Source organism: Drosophila mojavensis, unplaced genomic scaffold, assembly GCF_018153725.1.
Source record: "Drosophila mojavensis isolate 15081-1352.22 unplaced genomic scaffold, ASM1815372v1 contig_36, whole genome shotgun sequence".
Taxonomy (NCBI): Eukaryota; Metazoa; Arthropoda; class Insecta; order Diptera; family Drosophilidae; genus Drosophila; species Drosophila mojavensis.
The window spans coordinates 332,133-354,905 of record NW_025318858.1 but is presented as its reverse complement, the minus strand read 5'-3'; the positions used below and the strand labels follow the sequence as shown (position 1 = coordinate 354,905).

The window sequence follows — 22,773 nt, the reverse complement described above, 5'->3', positions numbered from 1 at the left end:
ATATACATATGTATATATAGACACACTATAAAGCGTAAAGCACACAGAACACTGCACACAGAACAAAGCCCAGCTTTAGTTTGTTTGGGCGAAAGCCACGGATGCTCCGATGATACGAACCGTACGACGTTTGGATCCACAATGAGCTCGCTCTCATGCGCTGCGGGCCTTAAGTATGATTTTTGAGTGTGACACGAACACCGATCGGCCCCTATTGTCTACAATGTTCCACACACACACACACCCACCCAGGTCCAGTGTCTGTTGAGAAAACCCCCGCTGTTAACTGTTGGTGTCGCTTTGAGAGATCGGCTCTTGTTTAACGATCTTCGGTAGACGTCACTGATGAGACAGCCGATTCATACTCAGCCTTTTTAAGATTATTTGTTTGTTTATTTAATCAGCGAGCAGTCGATGTGAGCACACGTCTCTAAGCCACACGTTTTCGGCGTACAAAACAGTGCTTGACACTAATCTAATTTATTTGTGGTTTATACCGCAACTTTTCCAATATAAATAATATTTCCCAATTTAGTAAAATTGATAATTATCAAAATAATATTTATAATAAGACTGAAACGAATTTACATCAGGTTAAATTTTTAGCTATTTCAATATCATTATGTACCTCAGTCTTCTCTATGTGAACTGACCCAATCGTCAAGTCGAAGCGGATTAGCAGAGACATACACCTTATTCTATTGTGACCAGCTCTTGCGATTTACCCTGTAAGTTAACTCTAACTACTTTCTTTATATACAATGGTAATTTTAGACTCCTTATTATAAATTCATTTAAGCATTATTTACCTTTTTTAAATTTGGTATGGCCAACGCATTACTTCAAGTCTCTAGCCTCAGCAGAGACACCCACCCTTTAGTGAAAGCTCCGCCCTCTAGACCGTTTTATACTCAATGAGAACAGTTTAAGAGCTTTGGCCAATGCCAATTAGAACTCGACTCAATAGTCTAGTTAAGTTAGAGCTCCATTCCAAATTAAAAATATTGAAGAAATTAGTTTAATTATAATAATTAATGATAATATTTTTCTTTATTAAAAATATTCTACTGGGTTGTGTGAGTTTGCGTAGCTTCATTAATTACACAGTTGAACAATTGAGAATATGCATACATCAATTTTAATTTAATTGTTGACTGCCTAAAAGTCAATTATAATATTATTTATAGGTTTTTCTCCTCTGAGGATGCTTAATATGTGGCCACACAGCTTGCTGTCTTATACAAATCAAAATATGTTTTCTTTTCTTTTTTTTTTTTTTTTTTTTTCTTTCTTTAATATTTCTAAATGTATCACAAATTATGTATAACTTATAGGGCAAAGTAATCAGAGAACCCAACCTATGTATCGGAATTATATTTCTTTGGCTTTCCATTGCGTTGGGTTTGCAAATCAAATGAAAATGCTTTAGCTAATATTGCATTTGGTTTTGGCCTCACTTAAGTGGACAAATAAATTTCAAAGATGTAATGCAATCCCACATACATACATGCATACATCATGAATTACATAGATATATTGTAAGAATTGTGATAATAATAATAATTGCTTCATATCACCAGTTTGCCTGGACACAATCGAATTCTGTTTCCGTTAATATTTTTTATTTGAAATTTTTGTAATTTCAGTGTATTCTGTATCACAAGGTTCGTATATTTTATTTCAATTGGATTCTGAGCACGTTCCACATTATCGACTTGTTAAAATCAAACTATTTTCAAATCACACGAATTCAAAGTTGACTAAAGATGGATTTCAGTTAGCTTAGGGTTTGCTCATCTGGCCAACAGTTAGAGAATTACAGAGAGAAAGAGAGAGAGAGGGAAGATAGGGCCTTCAACATAGGGACGGAACGATCAATCAAACGTTGGGATATTCTGTTGAGCTAAAAATCATTTTCTTTGTCAAATATGAAAATTTTAAAAAAAAGGTGTTTAATGTATTTAAATGTCTGTTAGCTACTTCACAACTTGTCTAAAATTTGTTATAATTTTCAACCTATTTAAGTTTCAGACTCGTATGCTTGGTCACAAGATTTTTACTTGAATGGGCTCTATGATGTGTTGTAGATCGTGCCTTTGGTACGCTAATAAATCATCCATGTCTATTTATAAATGTACCACGTTAGGTCTGTATATGTGAATCTCAAATTGTATTACTCAAATATTCCGGATCAAATATTCCGCTACGTATTTTGTACATAGAACGGCTACGATGGAAATAGTATGAATACAAAATCAGCGTACGGTAATATATAATCTTGATATATGGTAGTAGAGTCTATAGCAAAATAAACGTGAAACAAAAATTCGAAGCACCATTAAGCTACGCCTATCTACAGTACTCGAACATTAATTCCGATTGCGCGTCTCCCATTAATTATTTACAATAGTTTGATACGGTTACTCGATGGCTCCTTAGCGTATCATGTGCAGCTTCCAGCGGAGCACAAAGTACGCAATAATGCGCAGTGCGAAGAAGATTCCTAACAGAGCAACCGCATCGACCCAGAAACGGGCGTCCTCCATGGACATCCACTCCAGGAACTTCTTGGGAACGCGATGGTGACAATAGATCTCATTACAATGCAACTTTGCGCGGTCCATGCCATAAATGGAAACCATAGCACCTACAACAATTAGTCGCAATTAGTCATCGGGTAATTGAGTTTAGGTATTCGTACTTACCCTCAAAGCCATAGCGCACGTAGCTTACATATGTCAGCCACTGCAGGTAGCCCGGTATAGTATCGAAGTTTACAAAGAAGCCCGAGAACAAAATTGTTGGTATCGTCGACACGGGCCCAAGAAAGACTCCCGTTTCGACATTCATTCCAGCACCAATGAGTAGTCCCAGAGACTGAGCCACTAATGAGTTGAGCACACAAATGAACACAAACATTGAGATGCGTTCTATTTCCATGGGCTGAGAGGTTAAATAGTAGACAACCAGTACAAACACACTGGAGAAGACGATCTGAAAGCCAATTCAAATGTAAATCTAAATGACATGACTCGCTGTACGTTGTGACTACTCACCTGAAAGGGAATGTCAGCGAGAGTCTTTGCAAAGTAGAACGACTTCAGGGAATACCAATAGTTCAGATGCTCTCGCTCAAACACCGACATCTCTGTGGGAACTGTGGAGGATCGAAGCAGTATTGAGAATATGTGAAATCATAAATCTGATCTGCTCTATGCTTACAGGTCAGAATTGTGGGCATCATGGCCGTGAACGTTGTGAACAGAGCGACAAAGAATATGCAGCCAGCATTGCTCATAATCTTGCTAGCCTCGTTGCCGACATCATAGTAGATCATTCCAATGATGGCGCCTACAATGATATGCGAGGCTAGTCGCATGTGAGTCAGCATGCGATCCCGCATAATCGTACGGAACGAGCGTTTCAAGAGTATCCAGAATTGCGTCCACCCGCTAGTCGGGAAGCCCGTCTTGCTGGGCAGCGTAACGACACTCTCGTGCGAGTCGAGCAGCGAAGTCATACAGCCGACAACGGTATTCGTGCCACCGGATACGGCGTTCTGGCTTTGACCACCTTTCGAGGAACTAAAACTGCCGCTGTCGTCGTTGGTTATCTGTATGTTGACGCCACTGCAGTCGGAGGTCTGCGATTGCTGGGCCTTCAGCTTCGGTGGTTTGAGTTCCGTTAGCTCGTCCGCTTCGTACGCATTGGCCGACTTCTCGTCCTCTAGGGTGATCGTCGCAACGGCTTTCGTTGAAGCTGCGCCGCTGCCGTTGCCCTTAATAATATCATTGTTGATGGACTTGGCGTTCGATAAATTGACTCCGTAATCCTTGTGCGTGTACTTCTTGCAAATTCCGCCCTTGACAGCCTCGACCAACTTGGGCACTGCCTCGCCGTACTCGCCCGATGCCACCTCTAGCACGTAGTCAGCTGGGTTGTGGTACGAAGGGCATTCATATCCCAGGGACGAGAGGTACGGCACCAACCCGTGCACTCGGCCTTCGTACACGCACTGTCCCTGTGCCAGCAGATAGAGATGATCAAACTTTTCGAAGAGGCGCGCCGACGGCTGGTGAATCGTGCAGACTATGGTGCGGCCTCCACGCGCCAACGACTTAAGCAGCGATATCAACTGGAAGCATGTCGAGCTGTCCAGGCCGGAGGTTGGTTCGTCGAAGAACATTACTGGCGGATTGTTGACCAATTCCAAGGCTATGGACAGGCGCTTGCGCTGACCGCCCGAAAGATTACACGTTAATGTGTTAGTCGATTCCTTTAGGCCAATGGTCTCCAGTATCTCCTCGACGACGACACACTTCGCATAGTTGATCATGTTCTTGCCGAGCTTGAGATTGGCGGCCACCATCATCGCTTCACGTACTGTCAGATTGGCAATCAGAACGTCGTCCTGCATGATGTAGCAGGAGAGCTTGCGGAAACGCCGAAGATTTCTTTCCTTGCTGTTGATTAAAACCGAACCGCTGAGCTGGGACGTTCTGCAATGCAACAAGACCAATTAGCGATCAGCGATCAGTGGAATTAGATCCTCGACACTTACTTATATCCAGCCAGAATGTTCATCAATGTGCTCTTGCCTGCACCGGAGGGGCCCATTATGGCCGTTATCTCTCCATTGCGAAACTTGCCAGAGACGCTCTTCAGGATGGTCTTGAAGCCCCGTATGTGTCCGTCCGGCACCGAGTAGGAGATATCACAAAACTCGATGTCCACCGGCGGTCGCTGGGGCAGATGCGATAGCGAAATGGTGCCCTTCTTCTGCCCATTGGGGCTTGTGCTGGTGTTATTTTGTATCTTGGGAGCCAGGCCGTGATTGCTGGGCCGACCATTGCACAAGTTGTTCTGAGAGCTGAAAGGGAGAACAAAGGATTGCGTTAGCTGATAGTGAATTTTCCGGCAACCAGCTAACTAAATGTAGCCTACTTGACTACGCCTGCCTTCAGCCAGCATGGAGCCCCGTCTTCCGGTCGCTGCAACGCGCTCACGCAGCCGTTCTTCGTCAGCTTCGTCTGGACAAAGGACAGCGAGCGCTGCGCGCGTGCGGGATTACCCTTGGCTTGCAGATCTTGCAGCATGTCCGCGTGGCTCTCCACATACGCGGATCGCCTGAACGGCACATTCTGTGCAGCTGCCTCGAAGCTGGTGTTCTGGATGCCCTCCAGTTCACTTATTGTGTGTCGATGACATGGGTCGGTGTCGGAGATGGCACTACTGCTGCTGATTAGCGTCAGCTCCAAGCCGTTCGGCATGTTTCCTTAATTTATTTAACGCTTTCATAGACACATTTTCAATCTTACTACACGTTTCAGCCAGTTTCTGTGTGTGATTTCTGATTCGATATTCCACTGAAAAAGCCATTCAACATGCCCAATCGGCAATAGTCAATAGCCAGTCAACCGTAATCAGATGTATGTGTGAGTGTGCCTGCATTGCCGAAGAGCTCGGGTCTAGGCACCTCTGCCCCACCCCACCGCACCGCCACACCACGGCAATCAATCGGAATGTTTGTGCAGAGCAAAGTTCAATTTGCGTTTCATTCATAAACTGCCGTGCGATACCCTCGGTTGGTCTCTTATTGATAAAAATATGCCGTCCGCAAGGGACGAGGGGAGCGCCATCCTAAGGCGCCCAATGTCAATTGAGAAGCCAGTTTTCGGTGCAAACTACTTATTTTAACAAGTCGACTGAAGCCAATTGATGATGGATGGATTGACGTTTAATTGTCGTACAATGTGGGTCGGAAGCTGCTCCATTAAATACCTTGTACATCTACTACAACTACGGGCAGAACGGTGCCAGAGCGAATAAACACTTTCTATAAATATAGCCGGGGGCGCAGTTCAAAGTTCCTCTGGGTGTTTATAATTACCAATTCCCGCTGTGCCCAGAACACGTACATTCAGTCAGAGCACGCTGCTGTGCCTCAGAAATTGAACACTCACAAAATCAGAGAACACATTGCGAGAGCTGCCAATAGGTAGTTTACTTGCATCAAAACTTTATACTCAGGAATTGGAATCCATTTCGTCTCGGCCCAGCAAACAAAGCAATTTGAATTCCAGCACTGTTTGGGCCACAGCCATGTTTGGGCCAAGTCAATTGTACGGCTATTTAGCGAGAACAATTATTGTGGCCGGGCGAACAATTTTGGCTACACAAATTACAACCCTGCGCCATTAGCTGGCAACTGGGTAAACAACAGATCCAAGCAGACTGCTGACTACGGCAATCGGCCGAAGCGAAGCGAAATCAGCTGTTCGCTATCTTCGCCCGCTCGGCTGTTACCAATACTAAATAGCCAAATAGCGAAAAAGTGAAATAGCCAAACAATCACATGCATGTCTGTTATCCAAAGCAACAACGTCATCAGCTCAGTTGAATTGTTGTCGGTGGCATTCAGTTTGTATACAGATACGATAAATACGAGTCTCTCTCTCTCTCTCTCTCTCTCTCTCTCTCTCTTTCTTTCTCAATGCCGCTGCTGCTGTTGTTGTTGCTACTGCTGTTGCTGTTGCTGTTGCTGCAGTTGCTGTTGCTGTTGCTGGCGTGCACTGTGGAACAGTTGCGAATTGCTCGATTCGTTTCCCGCGAATTTCTCGGTGCGCGTGCACCCAGCAACTGGCCTGGCCGACTGGCTGGGTACATTTTAAGTGCACATGCACTCGATTGCACTCGATGTAAACGAACTCAAGCAGCAATACCTACAGCAACAACGGCGGCGACAACTACAACACTGTGCTCGACAGCGTTGCGAAATGAAGACCCGAAGACCACAAAGAGACCACGAATTAGGTATTCATTCTTTGTTTCGATGCCCGCTCATTCGGTGAAAGGAGCATATTGCTGTATGCTCTCTGTCCGCCTCTCCTGACTTGAATGACAGCTCGATTATATGTATGTATGTGTAACAAACGCTTACGTTTCCTCGTCTGATACATTTTGGATACTCCTTGAGTTTATTGTCTACAACGCAATTGCTGCATGACTCTATTATGCCTCGAGAACTGGAATTCTAAATATAGACTTCTGTACGCAAGCGCTAGATAAAATAAGTGGAGATAATTCAACGTTCAACAGTTGCCCTTTAGAATCCCGGGTAACGTGACGAGTTTTCGTGGTATCACAAATCGAATCTGCTATGGGCCCTGCCAGCTGTAATTGCTTATCAATTTTAATGTCTTGTAATTGGCAACAATTTGAACAGCCATTATATTGATGGATTAGCAGTAGGCATAAGGCAGCTGCTGCCGTTTCCCATGGAAGATAATTGCAGTACACAGAACAGTGAAAACTGGGCTTCGACTGGCCTATCCATCGACCTGTTACATTGTTGTTTTCCACTTTAAAGTTAAGCGGAAATATCAGATGGCGTAAAGTATTAGATCATCCGCGTTTTGCGACAATTAGGCATTTTACAACGGCCTGACTGGGTAACTGGGTAACTGTGTAGCCGTTCCCTAATCTAAATTCATTGTTTCTAATACCCCGCACTATTGCAAATGTGCAGAAAGGGTATATATGTGAATGTATTTAAAGGTGCAAAAAGCGCATTACTTGAAACCTATTAAAGCGACAGATCTGAACGCAGCATTGGTATTTTCTCCAGTTGTGCGAAGAGGGGGAACTGTGTAAGGGATATCTTCTAGTCGACTACTCTTACATGATTATTTATGTACGTGCATGTGTGGTTAAATGCATGCATTTACATCTACATGGGGCATGCATGTGCGTTTCGTTCGCCGGACTTAATTCCCTTCGAATTTGGGCGACGAATCAAAACTCGCAAACAACAAATATGCAAAGCCTCAACCCAAATAAAGAGTGCGAGCATATGCGATAATAACCGGAATGGGTTCAGCGCATGATAACGCTCTACCCATAAGCCTGTACGGCACCAATAATTATCAGTCAATGTGCTAGAGCCTCTTCTGGTAATATCATACTAAAGGGTAACTGGGTTTTTGCGCGCGAATATCCTTCAGGGGAATAATAAATAAGCTACAAGAATAGTTGAGGCTAGTCAGAATAAGGAGCGTGTGTAGGTGGCTAGGATGAAACCCCTCTTTTGTTTGCCATTCTCGTTGACCTCGATGTGTGGGAAAGGTCAATATGTCTGTAAGACTTGGGGCTGGCAAGGCAAGGAAACACTTCGAAGAGCTAACAAATGCGGAGCCCAACTGTCTGCTAGTCAATGTATTTTTTATTGCTTAGGGCCAATTGAATTGCATAATCGCCTCAGGCCTCGCCTCACGCCGCATGTCGCACGTCGCACGGTTCTAGTTGTTCGACGCTCGATTTTCACCTCAGTTTCTAGAGCCGAATACCGACGAGCGAGAGTTTAGACATCGTTTTGCTGGCACTTTTAATTTTTTAATATGCACATATAAATAGTTAAAGGCCAACTGCAGCCATCACACAAAAATGAGGACTAAACTAAATAAATTAATGTCCGTAAGGCGACCTCCGGGACCGACACCAAACTAAACTGAAACTGAGACTCAACTCAACTCTCTGCTGAACAGACCCGACTACGACTACGACATCGACTACTACTGCGACGGCAAAGTTTGGACAGCTTGGCGGCTTGTTCGATTTTTCCAAGCACGCGTCGCCAGCACTGCAGAGAGTTGGTTAGCAACAATATCGAAGTTGAGTGCCCTTTCTTTGCTGAAAGGGAGTATTGCCGTCGTTAGGCTAAGGATCACATTTAAACCAAAGCACGAATGGAGCTTTGGCACATGAGCAGACACAATGGAAATCATCGCCGAACTAGTTAAGACTTTGATAAGGAGCATTACTTAATCTGCAGATTTGCTGGCTCGATAGAGTAATCCCTAGTCTGTGCTCTCTATGGCTAATGGGTTTCTTTTCCGCTTCGTTTTACCATTGTTTCTAGCTATAGCCAGCCCTCCTGGCAATTGCCGGGCCCTCATGCCCAGCCGTATACTATACGTACGTTTGAGTTTTGCTCGTGGCTGTTTTTAGTTGCTCATACGACTAGTTGGCTCGTCCTGCAGACTCTGAGTGTGTCTCAGAGCCAACCATGTTTGCCAGGGTACGTTACTGGGGTAGCAAAAAGAATGTGTCAAGCGTTTTAAATGCTTTTTATGACTTTTCCATCTTTTGTGTGGCGGCCGCACTGCTTGAATAGAGACAGAAATATGTGCAGCTGTGCTGATCATGTAAAGCTGTGCTAGCAGCTGCCGGGACGTCCTCTTTTAATTACACATCGCACATTGTGGGTGTTAACTGGGCAGCATTGGATTGCACGAGGGCGTCAGAATAATCTATTGAATCCTCTATTTGCATTTTAATTACGGCGCTCTGTGTCGACTGTGGTCCCCTGTTCAAGGGTAAATGAGTGATGTTCTCCGAACGACGCGACGGTAAGGATTTTCCTGTGCCGAGCACCTCTTGCTATTTACCTGTTTACCTGTTTGCTATTACCCACTGGCAAGTCATTTAAGCTATTGACACATCACTTAAGCTCGATTAGAAAACATTTGTGTGTCTGGGGTGTGAAAATCGGTAAGATCCTTGAACAACACTGGAACGGTTCGTTAGATATATACATTATAAGACCTCCCTTCGTCTATCCCTTGAAATCGGCTTTAATGAAAAGTTGAATTAGCTACCAGAAGGCGATTTTCAAGCTTGACACGCAATTTATTTTTCAAAGTAAGCTCCTGCCAAGGAAGCTTTATGACTGTAAACACGTATTTTGCTCCCTATATATGTACATTTAAATAGTGCGAGTTTATATTTTCTATCGATTTTTCACAACTGCTACAATTTCCTCGGACTGCCACAGAAAGCATACCAATTTAGTAGACAGTTCTAAATTTAGAGCCTCGAGCTCTAGCATGACTGAGACGACATGCTCGCCAGTCGCCTGATTTATGGAACTGGCTGAAGGGTCCTGAACTGATTTGAATGAACAGGAAGCCTCTGTGACTTAATGAGCGCCCGCTCCCACGCACGTTTTTTCCTTTGACTTTCGACACGCCCTAATTTAGACAGACTATCTGGGTCGAATTGGAATTGAAGCTCCCACCTGCGTCGCCAGGTATCCCACTTTCGACCACAAACATAATCCATGCTAATCTCATTAGTGATAAATCGAGGCCCCCGTTGTACTCACCCACAGAGCGCGTTGCATTGCTTCAAGTCGTTTGGCTTTTGCAGAGGCAACGACTGGAGCTGATTCAGCAGGGGAACTGGCTCAGAGCTCGATGTGCCTGTGCTGGATCCTTGCTGGCTGGCTGGTAGAGGGACTGCGGCTGAGGCTGAGATGGCTGTTGACGCAGTTGTTGCTGTTGTTGCTGTTGTTGCTTCTGTTGTTGACGTTGCTGGGCTAATATTGCTGCTTTTATAGTGAACTACACTGAGAGGTGCCAATGTGGATGCTGCTGTAGATGCCGATGCTGATGATGATGTTGATGTTGTTGCCTTACAGGCAGGCAGTATGACGGCGCTGCAGCCGCTATCCTTGTCCACAAGTGGAACATTCGAGTCGAGCAACTCGTCCATTGCTTAGATTCAATGAGTATCTGACCAAGTGTGAGTTCTAGACAATTGCGATTGGCATCGGACAATTGGCGAGAAAGACTATCTGGGCTACTTATATAGCTTTGATTTGATTATATTTCTATATATATTTCTATATGCTTTTGGCCTTCTTATTTACAGGGTATCTTTTGTGCATGCTACTGGCTGAATTGGTATGGAATTATTCATTGTTTATGTTTCACAATTGATTTGGCATATTCGTTTGTCACGCAGCTGGAAGTAATGAATAATTCAGATTCTTTGCCTTTCCCTCATCGCAAGCAGCTGGAAAGGAGAAGAGAAGATACAAATTAGATGCATATAAATAGGAACTCGCCTCCTAGGGTCGACTGATGAGTCAGATTTCTAAATACATATATTAAGGAGCTCATTCTCGCAGCTTTAGCATTAGCGCGTGTGACACTGATCAGGAGTTCTGGGTTTAGCTGCACCCGTCGGATGCTTTGGCATGTGGCTGATGCGATAAGATTGCAGTTGTGCGGAACCGTTTCGCTATTTTTCGAAAGCATATATACATATATAGATTATAAAACATTAATATAAAGTGCCCGCCTCTACATATAAATTTATTACAGATTTGCTTGCCTCCGCGATTAGGGATGACTGTGATAAGCACGTCGAGCTGGAGCCATTCGGCTGCCTTCTGCCTTCTATTCCACCTAATCGCAGATATGTAATAATTGCCTTTAAACTGTTAAGGCACAGGTGTTTTATGTTTTATAGGCTTCCGTCTGGTCTGCCACCTGATTTATAAACCATTGCCCCTAGATATACAGCCCCATCTGCAGCTGCGAATCTGTCAATCATAGTATGTTCATCTTGACAGAAGTCAGAAGCCTTAAACTTGCGTGGTCGACTGGCCCTACCTTCAGCTCAAAGAATTGGGTTAGTGGCACAAGCAGGGAGTGCGCTATCATCCAACTTTTCGAATATGCACATAGATACAGCCTGACATATTCCCGAATGGCGTGGCACGAGGCTTTAATCACATATTTATAAATGGCATAATATTCATAAACAAATGGCGACCGTAAACAATTAAATAAAAATATTTTGCCAAATTCCTCTCGGCAACAAACGCAGATAGACAGACTGAGAGAGCGAGAGTGCGAGCACGAGCGGAAGAGAGAGAGAGAGAGAGAGAGAAACCAACTGAGAACGCACGCGCGCTCAATAGATACAGAAGCAAGAAAGATACATATACACTTAAAGATACATATGCTGTTTTATTGTTTCTAATGTAGTTCTTTATATATTTAAAGAAACTGTTTCTATGGCAGCGCTTTAAATATATATGTATGTAGATGTGGATGTGGATGTGGACGGAGCTAGCAGAACTGTATATCTCAGCCAGCTCAAGCTGAGGGGGAAGATTAAGGAAGGTAGTCCAGCAGCTGGTGATGGAACGAGGCAGAGGGTGGTCTGGTCAGGGGTCGACTGCATTTTGTTTATCCGCGGAGGGGGTTGCAACTTGCAAGGCAACAACCACCTCTTGCAGCAGCAACTGAGCCGAACACAGCTACTCGCAACGCAATTGAAAATTTTCGAATTTTTTTACTAAAATTTTAGTTTGCAGCCGTAGCTCACCTTAATCACAATGCACGAGTTCCAAGAATTGCTGGCGCATAAAACTTGTTTTTCTCTGATTCTCTTTTTGTTTTTCTTTTTTGCCACACTCTCAACAGATACGTTCTCTGTCTTTGGTCGGCTGTTTGCTGTTGGCTGTTTGCTAGAGATGCTCACTGCTTTATTTTAGGCTCACTTTATTGTCAAATATTTCATATAAATTCGGCTGTTGGTGAAGCACACACACAAAGAGCTTTTGTTGCTATTTCTATTGCTGCGTCTCTCTCACTTTAAATACGTAATTGTTTTTGTTTAAACTGCGATGTGAACAGCGGACTCCGAACTGCGGAGCACACCCAATAGAGCATATCAAGCAGGCTGCCTCCTCCTGAGGAATCGCAACTGTTTGGTTCCTGGTCTAATTTAAGAGACAGCTCAGCACATCACAGCACAGCTGGCTGAACAAGGTACAAAACGTGTTTCCTTCGGCGGATCACGCGACGAGTTTCCCCAGCGACGCTCGATACAAGCAACTTGAGCGCACCGCGAACGAAAAAGAACTGAAACTGTGAGCGTTGCTAATGCTGCTGCTAAGCTACCCAGCGTCGCTCTTTGTCTGTCTTTTTCTGCCCTCTCTCCCTTCCTCTCTTCATCCGATAGCTATGTGAATCGGATATGGGTGCATGCGTGTGTGTGAGTCCGCATTGAACATGTGGTGGAGCAGCAAGACGACGAAAACACGACACGTACGTTTCGTCAATGGCGGGAGAGAAAGAATGAACGAGAGAGAGCAAGAGCTCGTGGTCTCTGCTCTTGCTCCATAGAATGGTTCAGCTTCTGCTGCTGTTGCGCTGCTGCTGCGTCGTCATAATTGCTTGCCACGCTGTAACCGCCTTTGCCCTTGTGTGTGCGTGCCAAAATGGTCTGCTGCAGTCTGCGCAGTGCGCATGTCTCACTTCACCATGTGCATGTGTATGTGCGTGTATGTGTTTCAGCTGACTGCGAACAGCTGATCATAAACAGAAAACAAACGATTCACATGCTGCACTTGGGTTGAGTGCAACTGCACTCAAAACTGGTTCCTTCTTTGTCTGCCTCTCTTTTGCTTGACGATGCGTCAGCTGCACTTGCAACTGCTTCAATTGCTGCAAACTTTGAGCGGATACACTATTGCACGGGCTAGTCTGAGAAATTCTCGATTTTATCGTGAACACACTTATGTATATATAGTTGAGCTTAATACCTAATAAGTTAGGGACTATAGACATATAGAAATTAAAGCGAATCTTCTAACATGGGATTTCTTCATATTCATATACATTCTTCGTTAGGTGGAAGTGTTGAAACCACCCTCGTAATGCATAGCAGTTTCTCTGAAATATTGATATTGCCCTGTCTGACATTTCATAGCGATCTTTGAACTGCCTAATGCCCGTTGGGTTGACAGAAAACAAAGCACGTCTCGATCGACATGAATAAAAATCCAAAACAAAAACAATTCTGATTTGCGGCGGAGTAATCGCATGAGCAATTCGTGTGAGTACACTCGCACTCATTTATAACGATCACAAAGCCACACATACATACATACATACATATATCATTCTAACTCTCAGCCTCAGCGGCCAAAGTTCGGAGTGAGCAAGCCTGACTTATGCATGTAACACACTCATACATAAGCAAAAATAATACGTACATACCCACATATGTCCTAGCTTACTCACATACACACACACCCGCCCGAATCATACACGCGTCTCCAGGGAAAACATGACGATGCTTTTAACATTGAATATATTTGATTTGTGTGTGTGCGAATAGGAATTCTCATAAAGTCTTGTTAATGTAAATGAAACGCAGCTCAGCTCTAATTCTTATCAATTAAAATTTGTTCTCGCTGTTGCGCGACCTCCCTTCCTTCAATCGAAAGAGAGCCTTATCGTAACCTTACGTAATATAGCCAATTATAATAAAATTCCACTATTCTAACTACATATGTACATTGCGAAAGGGAGTCCGTTCCGTTTGCGAGTAGCTTGAAAACCAAACGAGTATCGTAGTAATTCCGATTGGAAAAGTTCTGCAATTAAGCTTCGAGGGAGGGCCAGCGGAGAGTGGTTTCAGACCTGGGTGTTTTTAGAAACTGAAATACGATGACAATATGCATAGCATGCGACTTTCCAGTCCCTTGAAAACAATATGCATATTGCGATATTCGATGCGTGGCAGAGTCGGATTGACTCGGATAACGGCATCAAAGCATCGCGAGTGCAAAACATTTGGCGGTTAAGTGGGTTAAATAAATTGAACCTTAATAGTCTCAGCAGCAGCAGCAGCGGATGAAGCCAAATAGCTCTGAGTGCATGGCATTTGGTCCATGCGGCAATAAAGCCCAATTGGTTGCATTGCCACTCGTCGGTGCAACCAGGTGTTTTTCTCTCTTTGCGGCGCTTGGGCGTGAGCTGGGGACGACCATCATAATGGCAGCAATTAATAAAAAAATTGTTGCTAATTTTTTTTTAACAAGCCTCAATGTACTTGGTATTGATTAATTAGATTGACTAATTAGCATTAAGTTTTTTATGACGCCTTAAAACTTATTCAGTTCCGAATGAGTTGTCGCAGTTAACTAATCCGAAACCGAACCTGCAATCGAAAACGAAGTCGAAGCGAAAGCTGAAGTCAAGTAGTGGGGGCTCAAGTAGCACCCAATTATAAAGAAATAAGACCGATAAATGTGAATAAGCTGATAAATGTGAACTTAAACTACAAGTAAACAATAAATGCGTATTTAATGTTAATAAAAGAGAAAAGGGGAATATTATAAATATCAAAGCCTGTAGTTTGTACCCATATAAAATAGACTTCATTTTAACACGTAGATAATATCAATTATTCCGAAAGTTTCAGTTAATTGTAGCAAAGATGAACGTGATGATAATGGAGTGATTACAGAGCCGATATCATAAAAGAAAATGTATATAAAATATATGTATATGTATATATACATATAGCAAATGACGATTTTGGGAAACATAAGATTATATAATGTCAGTATTTATTGTGGGTACAGTGTTTTGAATATTACATATAACTTGGGTTCTTCCATTCCAAAATTAACGCAAGAAAGCGCTGTTGACACGTTAAAGCTTTCAATGAATTCAAATGACCGAAGCTTTTTTTCCAAAAGCTTTCGACCATTACCATTTTTGCCTATATCGCCATCGCCGTCTGTCACTTTATATACTTCAACATATTGCTCGCCCTTAAGAATAGTATGTGTGAAAGAGACAGCACTATATGATATCCACTTCAAGTGCTGCCCATAAGGCGGTCAATTCAAAGTCGTATTTTAAATTTCATCCGAGTTTAATATCTGATGCTCAAAAGTTTATATTACATTACATTAAGGAATTAGTAGATTTTATTTTTACAATTAGAAACTAGAAATAAATTATAAATCAGTATTATAAATCATCGGCAAAAGTGTTATTCTACAATCCATGCTCCTCCTCCCCATCGTTCCCATCATCGTGTTGCTTTGACTTTCTGCTGCCCTGCTGGAAGATCCACGTGATCTGCATCTCTCAGGAGGCGGTGCGTATTTTGTTGCTGTCTCGCTCTTGGTCGCTGTCGCAGTCGCCGCTCTCAGCTGTGTCCTCGTCGCAGCTGGCTCCTTCATTGACGTTGCTCCGGGCAAACAGGTGGAGGAGGCAGCTACGTTTCACGTATAAAAAAGCACACAGAGCGCAGAGTAGAAATATAATGCCCACCGAGCTGCCAATTATCAGAGCCCGCACCTTGCGCTGCGAGGGCACTTCGAGAAACAGCTCGGGACTAGCGACTTCTTGGTTCTCAGCCCCGACCGCGAGCACTTGTATCTTGAAGGAGACGTCTTCCTTTAGATAGCGCAGCTGATAGAAGTTGTCGAAGGTCTCAGCCGTCCCGATGAGGAAATGCTCCGGTTCTTTCCACCAGCGCACGGAATAGTGGCGCAGCGTGTCAAGCCCCACTGTCGGATGCTCCCAGTGCAGCAGCCAGCCCTGAGGGGTGCTCAGCACACTCAGGTTCCAGGGGGCACCCAGTCCCCCAATGGTCGATTGGCGACTCTGTTGGTGCTGCAATTGCTGTGCATCCAGGTCTGACCCTTGTGGCGGTGCTGGAGCAGAAGAATATTTTTTGAGTCGATATTAACATTCTCATACGTAAGCCTGTGCGTTAGTGCTCCCTGTCTCACTAGCAAAGCGTTCCTCTCTTTCTGGCCGTGGGTGAGTGCAGCATGTGGGAGTGAGACAAACCTAATGTGCATCGCTTGCCAAGTGCTGCCCATAAGGCGCGCGATTCAAAGTTCATGTGAAAACTCTATTGTGCAGTAAAAATAATTAGCTATTCCTTTTGCCTCCCTCCTATTTCTATTCGCTAGACACACTTCTGGCCCACGCCTCCCACACATTCTTTGCAAAACATAAATTGATTGAGACAAATTTTACTTACGTTTCGTTTGGAAACGGTAGGGCTTACTAAACATGCCATCGCCATATTTGTCCTGGCTAAGTACCATGAATTCGTATTCTCGTCCAGGCAGCAGGTGCTGCACAGTGGCCTCCATCTGGGTCTTTTCGAGGACGCGCAGCGTGCGCCATTCCGGGGCATCGCTGAGGCGGTACCAGACGGTGTACTCAAGGTTGGGTCGCAGATACCCTATGGTGAAGTGGGCAAAGTGTAGGGTATGCATGGTATGAGGAGCTATTGCTCGGGCAGAGCTAATGCTGCTTACCTGGCTGCCAGCGTATGGTAATGCAGTTCTCCGTGCTATTCGCCGTCAGGTTGTAGGGTGGGCGTGGCGCCGTGTTCTCAATCATTAATTCGGCTTCGGCAGTTATTGTTGCAGCTTCATTGGTCGCCGAGCACTCATATATGCCCCGGTCCGTCTCGACCAGATTCGTGATGGTCAAATTGCCGCCGCTAAAGCTGTGCCGCTCCGCTGGCAGCGCCAGGCCATCTTTCTGTATGTGTGTGTGCGTGTGTGAAATTAGTTAAAATCAGAAAATGAATGCGACTGCGACTGCGACTGCGAATGCGAAACGCTGAATTGGTCCACACTCCACAATGTGTGCGTGGAGCATGCATATTTCAAAACGCAATCAAGCAGAACTGCAGCAAGGCCAGCCAGGGGGTCGGGCAGAAAGGGGATGGACAGGCAGGGGGATGGAGAGTCCGACGCGGACTCGAACTTACCCGACTCCACACAATGGTGGGGCGATTGTTTCCGTCCCGGTCGATGGCTTCGCAGGGCAGCTCGGCCGTCTCGCCCAGCTTCTGTATGTAAATCGCCTTCGGTGTCACGCTGAATATGGGTGGGCGCAGCACAATTACGCTAATGATGGGCGAGGGCCCGTCCGTGCCGAGGTCGTTGTAGGGCGTGCAGGTGTAGCTGCCAGCATAGTTCTCGTTCACCTTGGAGAAGAACAGGCTGCCGTTCATCTTGTAGAACACCCCGGGCACGTTGTACGAGTCGAATAGCAGGCCGTCCTTCTCCCATCGCAGGTTCTTTAGCGGCGGATTCGCACGGAAATGGCAGTCGAGCACGGCTGGCTGACCGTAGGGCAGGTAAACCTCGGGCGGTGCATAAATCACCTTGGCCTTATCTGTTCACAGTGGAGAAGGAGCAGTTAGAGAGATTTTTGATCTGACCAGATCTCGGATCACTCACATTGAATGTTGAGAAAGGCCTTGGCCGTTTGCAGTTCGCCTTCGTTGCTTCGCACCTTGCACTCGTACTCGCCGAGGTCGCTCATCATGGTCGGGTCGATGCTCAGGCTGCCGTCGGGTCCCATGAAGGAGCGACGGACCAGGTCCTGCACCTCCTGCAGCAGAACCCCATCCTTGTACCAGGAGGCCTGCGAGCTGTCCGGATACTTCATCACGCAGTGGAAGAACGCCGTCTGCCCCTCCATAATGGTCTGGTTCACGGGCGGAATTTTGATCAGGGAGCCGCCCTGCACGGCCAGGTGATAGCGCGTGCCGTTGTTGCGCACGCTGGGCGAGCGATTGGGGAAGATGATCTGGCAGTGGTACCAGCCCTGGTCAGACTCGCGTATGGCAGTCAGATTGATCGAGGCCCTGCCGAATTCACCTGGCTGGCTGACCAGGTGCAGTCGCCCGTTGAATAGCTCATTTGTGGATGTCTCATTTTCGTACCAAGTGAAGATCTTCTTGTTCTGCGATAGAGGAACAGAGATGAAGAGAGGTGAATAACGATTTTAGGGAATTTATGAGTGTGTTTGTGTGGGTGGGTGGGTGTGATTCAATCTATATGAAATGCAATGCAATTCGGCAATCATTATGATTCGATTTGCTGATAAAATTACAATTACAATTCCCGCTATAAATCATGTATGGCCAACAACACAAACACCCACACACACACACCCGCACACACACATGCATATATGTATGTAGACAGATATCCGCACCCACGCAGCACATAATTGAACGCAGTGGCAGCCCTGACAATGTAACAGTTTGTGATGCATGTGCGAGTGTGCGTGTGCGTGTGTGTGTGTGTGATTGTTTACGTAGCACATATAGAACAATATCTGAGCATTCGTACAGCATTATAATTTTCGCAAACACCCGCTGCGCGCACAGCTGGCAGCGCCCTTCGCTGAGGCAGAGACAGACAAAGCAGAGCCAAGGCAAAGCCAAAAGCAAAAGCAAAGCAAAGCAAATATCGTGCCACAAAACGTGCGTATAGTGAGCGCATATGCTTAACCATGATATAATTATTATCATTTAACTGAACTAGTCTGCAACTAATTGAAGCCTCTCCATTTGCGGCTAAATTGAATTTGAAAAATTGTAACTGAATACAAGAATTTCGCATTTCGTTTTAATTAAAGTTGAATAGATTTGTCAATATTTGTGAAATACATATTGTGACCAGATCGAAATTAATTGGTTGGGTGAAAAAACGGCGGATGCTGTTTGGATAGGCGCTGGGCAAACACGCGCCAGGAGCGAAGCTAAATTAAAATTATTAAAATGCCCTGCCCTGCGACCCGCTTTAAATCGAAGCAATATTCGTTTTATTACATTTAACGCCTGCATTGTTTGTGCGGGCTGTCGGATGGATGGACAGGTGAGCAGGCGCACAGGTGGGCCAGCTATCGACTAATAAACCGCATGCTAGGGATTTGGTTGCCTGTCGGTTGGTTATTGATAGCTGGCGACCGCAGCAAGTGTCAGGCCCGATGCAATTTGATAGCTCCAATTGTGCGCTGCTCGCGATCTATTGACATTATTTGTCGACTATACGCCTTTAATTGAATTCGCCGAGGAATCCGGATGGCGCATCAATGTCAGTCAGCACTTAGCCGCCAGATTGTCACTGGGAGACAGGGCTGCGCGTTGCATCATTTTCGGCCTCTACTTGAAGCCACCCGAGAGGGAGTCCAAGTACACCCAGCTGTGTGTGTGTGTGTGTGTGTGTGCGTGTGTGTGGGTGTGTGTCAACTGTCGTCGCCATCTGCTGCCTCAGCGCCCATTTATCAACATTATCTAACAAATTACAAACGTAACTTGATTTATCCGGTAATTTTTTTGCCGCTCATCTACGTGCGCGAAAATTCGCAACGGCCGTGAAGAATAGTTTTTGATTGCACACACACACACACACACACACACATGGGCATTTGCATAAATATGTTGTTTTTAGCGTTCAATCACTGTGGGCAGCACAGATGGGCGCAGAGGCTGCCCAAAAAGAATCATAACTGACATTATGCATATGAGCAGCAACAACAACAAGGCCTCAGGTCTTAGCTAACTTTCTACATTCGTTTGATGCCAGACGAATCGGAAATTTCAATTATTTAACTATGAACAGAACTAGACCAAGCAATACAAAGCAGCCTAGGTAATATGAAATCAATCCACTCGAATCGCCCGACTTAGATACCTCGCTGCTGTGACTTGTTCATAATCAAATGTCCGCCACACCAATTGCCTATGACACATCAGATAGACAGACGCAGAAGGCTGGCTCAACTCAACTCGTCTGGATCTAGACTATAAATAGACAGATGAGGTCTGCCACACCATCTTCTTCCTATTTCCAGATTTAAATTACTAAAAAAATTACCCCATATTTGATCACATTTTCTATCCATATATCCACACATTTGAAATATGAATATATTCACTAATTAAATGGCTGCCACAGTTCTAAATGAAATATAATAGCAATCGGACAAAAGTGTCACAGTCGGCCTTGAAACAAAGAGTAAACAAAATCAGCTGAAATTCGGATTTAGTTTAGTTTCTAGTTTACCAAACGTAGTTAATTAGTTCATCTGATATTTGGCAAACTGTGGCGCTTGCCCGAAGCGCGAGAGCGGAAAAAGATGCGAGAGCAATTAAAGTGAATCTATCAAAATGACATCATGACCCGTTGACCGAGTGGAATTTTCTGCATTAATACAATACAATAAAAGAGTGAAACAACAAAACCAGACTGAACTCTGTATGGGTATGTGTGTGTGTGTATGTGTGTTTGTGTGAAAAGTGCCAGCAAATTAAGCAAGCATCCAAATAGTTAAAAACATTTTGCGAGAGGCGGCAGACAGATGACGACGAACGACAGACGACAGACGAGAGATGAAGCAGATTGCAGACAGCAGAGAGGCGCAGGCAATATGAGCCCCTAGCACTGGTTAGGGGCTGGGGGTTGAGTGGGGCTGTGGGCTGCGCGTGAGTGTGAACTGAATAGTAATTTACTTGATTTAAATACAAGCGTGCGTTCCTGCAAATAATTCGCAATTGAATTTAATTGCATTACTCACAGTTGTCAACAAAATGCCAACCATTCAATTCGATTGAATGCAATTGAAATTTATTTCAACAGTTTGCAGTTTGCAGCTTTCAGTTCGCAGTTCGCAGTTCACAGCTTTCAGTGCGCCTGATGCTGTTTTTGTTGCGCTCCTCTTTGATGCCACACTTCACGTTCACACTTTGAAGGAATGGAATTATTTAAAGCGCACCGCGTAAATTAAATTTCAATTTAATGCAGATACGTTACATCGCATCGAGTGTGCATGTGCAGGCGGACGGACAGACAAACGGAAGGACGGACGAGCGGTTCGGGTCGTCTGCTCCGTTCATCCCTTTCGCATGTGCATTTAAGGTCGCGCACACTCATCGGCCAGCCATAAAGTCCCTTTTTAATGAATGTGAGAGCCCCGTTGCTTTGTTGCACTGTTGCACAGTTTCGCTGCGGACCGCCCAGCCGTTGCAATTAAGGCTAACCATGCGAATAGCATCCCACGCCACTCTCCCAGCCGCCCATTGAGACCACCCACGAGTGCGACGCTATGTGTGTGTGTGTGTGTGTGGTGTATGATAAATTAATAATTTCGACAATTTAATTTTAAAGTGCGTGTGGACTGGCGTGTGGCAGCAGATGCGAGAGATCGTAAGCGATACAAAAAATGTATATAACGGTGAGTGTGAATGATGGCCAACTGTTCGTAAGAGCTATATTGCAGTGCAAGGAAAATCGCGCATACGACCTGTTGTGCACGCATAGCTTAGCGAGTCAGGAGAGTGCTCAACTTACGTCTTTGCTCCAGTGGACAATGTAAGGTATGGGCGAGTCGTATGGGAAATCTATATAGCAATTGAAAACAACATGCGAGCCGACTTTGGCCTCCAGATTTGTTTGTTTACGATGATCGCGCGCGCACGCCACACAGGATGTGTTCATTAAGAGCGCCAGCAGCAGTAGCAGCAGCAGCAGCAGCTGCTTGCCTCCTCCTACGACATTGGCAGTTGACAGCCCATGGCTGTTCGCCTCCGCCTCGAGGCTCGATCGCATTTCCTTGCTCTCCTTTGGCATTTTGCAGAGCACACGTATATTTGTCTAAAGGGTAACTTAGCTTTGCTCTCTGCACTGGCTAACAACTAGTGGCGGCATGGCTTTCTGGTGTCAGGCCACAGCATTTCCCTGGCGATGTCTAATTGAAACGCAGTTAAACAGAAAACAGGTCAATTGAGTCTACGCACGCCGTTCCTTCACTCTTCACTCTGCACGCTTCACTCCTCTCTCCTTACTCTTCACTCAAGCACAACGTAATATGTATTATGGAAGCTCGTCTGCTCGTAATGTGATCCGCACGGCGCTTAATCTGCGCAATAAGTCGGAATTTCGACAAGGGGTCTGCGCTCTCGCCAACTGAACACGACGACTGGAGAAGCTCGACTGAAACTGAACAAATAGAAAAACAAAACAAAGTGCGATCAGAAGGCAGAGCATTCTGTTCTGTTACGCGCGACGATGATTTTATCAACATAGCTACACACAAACACACACACACACATATACATATGAAGGTATACATAGTGTAGTTGTAGTGAGATACCCATCTATGTATGTGCTCGCATTTACAACTGAGCCACTGTTGGGGCTACACACACACACACACAGACACACACACACAGACACACACACACAGACACACACACTCATACACACACACACTCCACGCTTCAGTCCACTTTCACATGTCAGACGAGGCTGGCCGCGCTCTTCCAAATTTGACATTTGACATACGCCCACGC

At 45.0% G+C, this 22,773-nt stretch overlaps 2 protein-coding genes across 3 annotated transcripts; both read right to left on the bottom strand.

Annotated features, from left to right (window-relative positions):
- Positions 1 to 1,265: 1,265 nt before the first annotated feature.
- On the bottom strand, positions 1,266 to 12,719 carry LOC26527843 (ATP-binding cassette sub-family G member 1). 2 transcript variants are annotated; one of them, XM_044009001.1, is made up of 7 exons: positions 12,178 to 12,719; positions 10,163 to 10,854; positions 4,562 to 4,870; positions 3,223 to 4,499; positions 3,057 to 3,157; positions 2,706 to 2,994; positions 1,266 to 2,647 (listed from the first exon to the last, which is right to left on the bottom strand). In XM_044009001.1, the coding sequence occupies exons 2-7, from the start codon at positions 10,549 to 10,551 to the stop codon at positions 2,436 to 2,438; spliced, it is 2,577 nt and encodes an 858-aa protein (XP_043864936.1). In that variant the 5' UTR covers positions 10,552 to 10,854; positions 12,178 to 12,719; the 3' UTR covers positions 1,266 to 2,435. The 2 variants fall into 2 exon arrangements, with proteins under 2 accessions (XP_043864936.1, XP_043864937.1); XM_044009002.1 differs by lacking the exons at positions 10,163 to 10,854; positions 12,178 to 12,719 and adding an exon at positions 4,945 to 5,449.
- Positions 12,720 to 15,506: 2,787 nt separating this feature from the next.
- Positions 15,507 to 22,423, bottom strand: LOC6575567 (protein borderless). Its single transcript, XM_002001540.4, has 6 exons — positions 21,773 to 22,423; positions 17,870 to 18,377; positions 17,395 to 17,804; positions 16,934 to 17,162; positions 16,651 to 16,857; positions 15,507 to 16,315 (listed from the first exon to the last, which is right to left on the bottom strand). Exons 1-6 carry the CDS (start codon positions 22,049 to 22,051, stop codon positions 15,744 to 15,746), a joined length of 2,205 nt encoding a protein of 734 aa, XP_002001576.1. The 5' UTR covers positions 22,052 to 22,423; the 3' UTR covers positions 15,507 to 15,743.
- Positions 22,424 to 22,773: the final 350 nt, after the last annotated feature.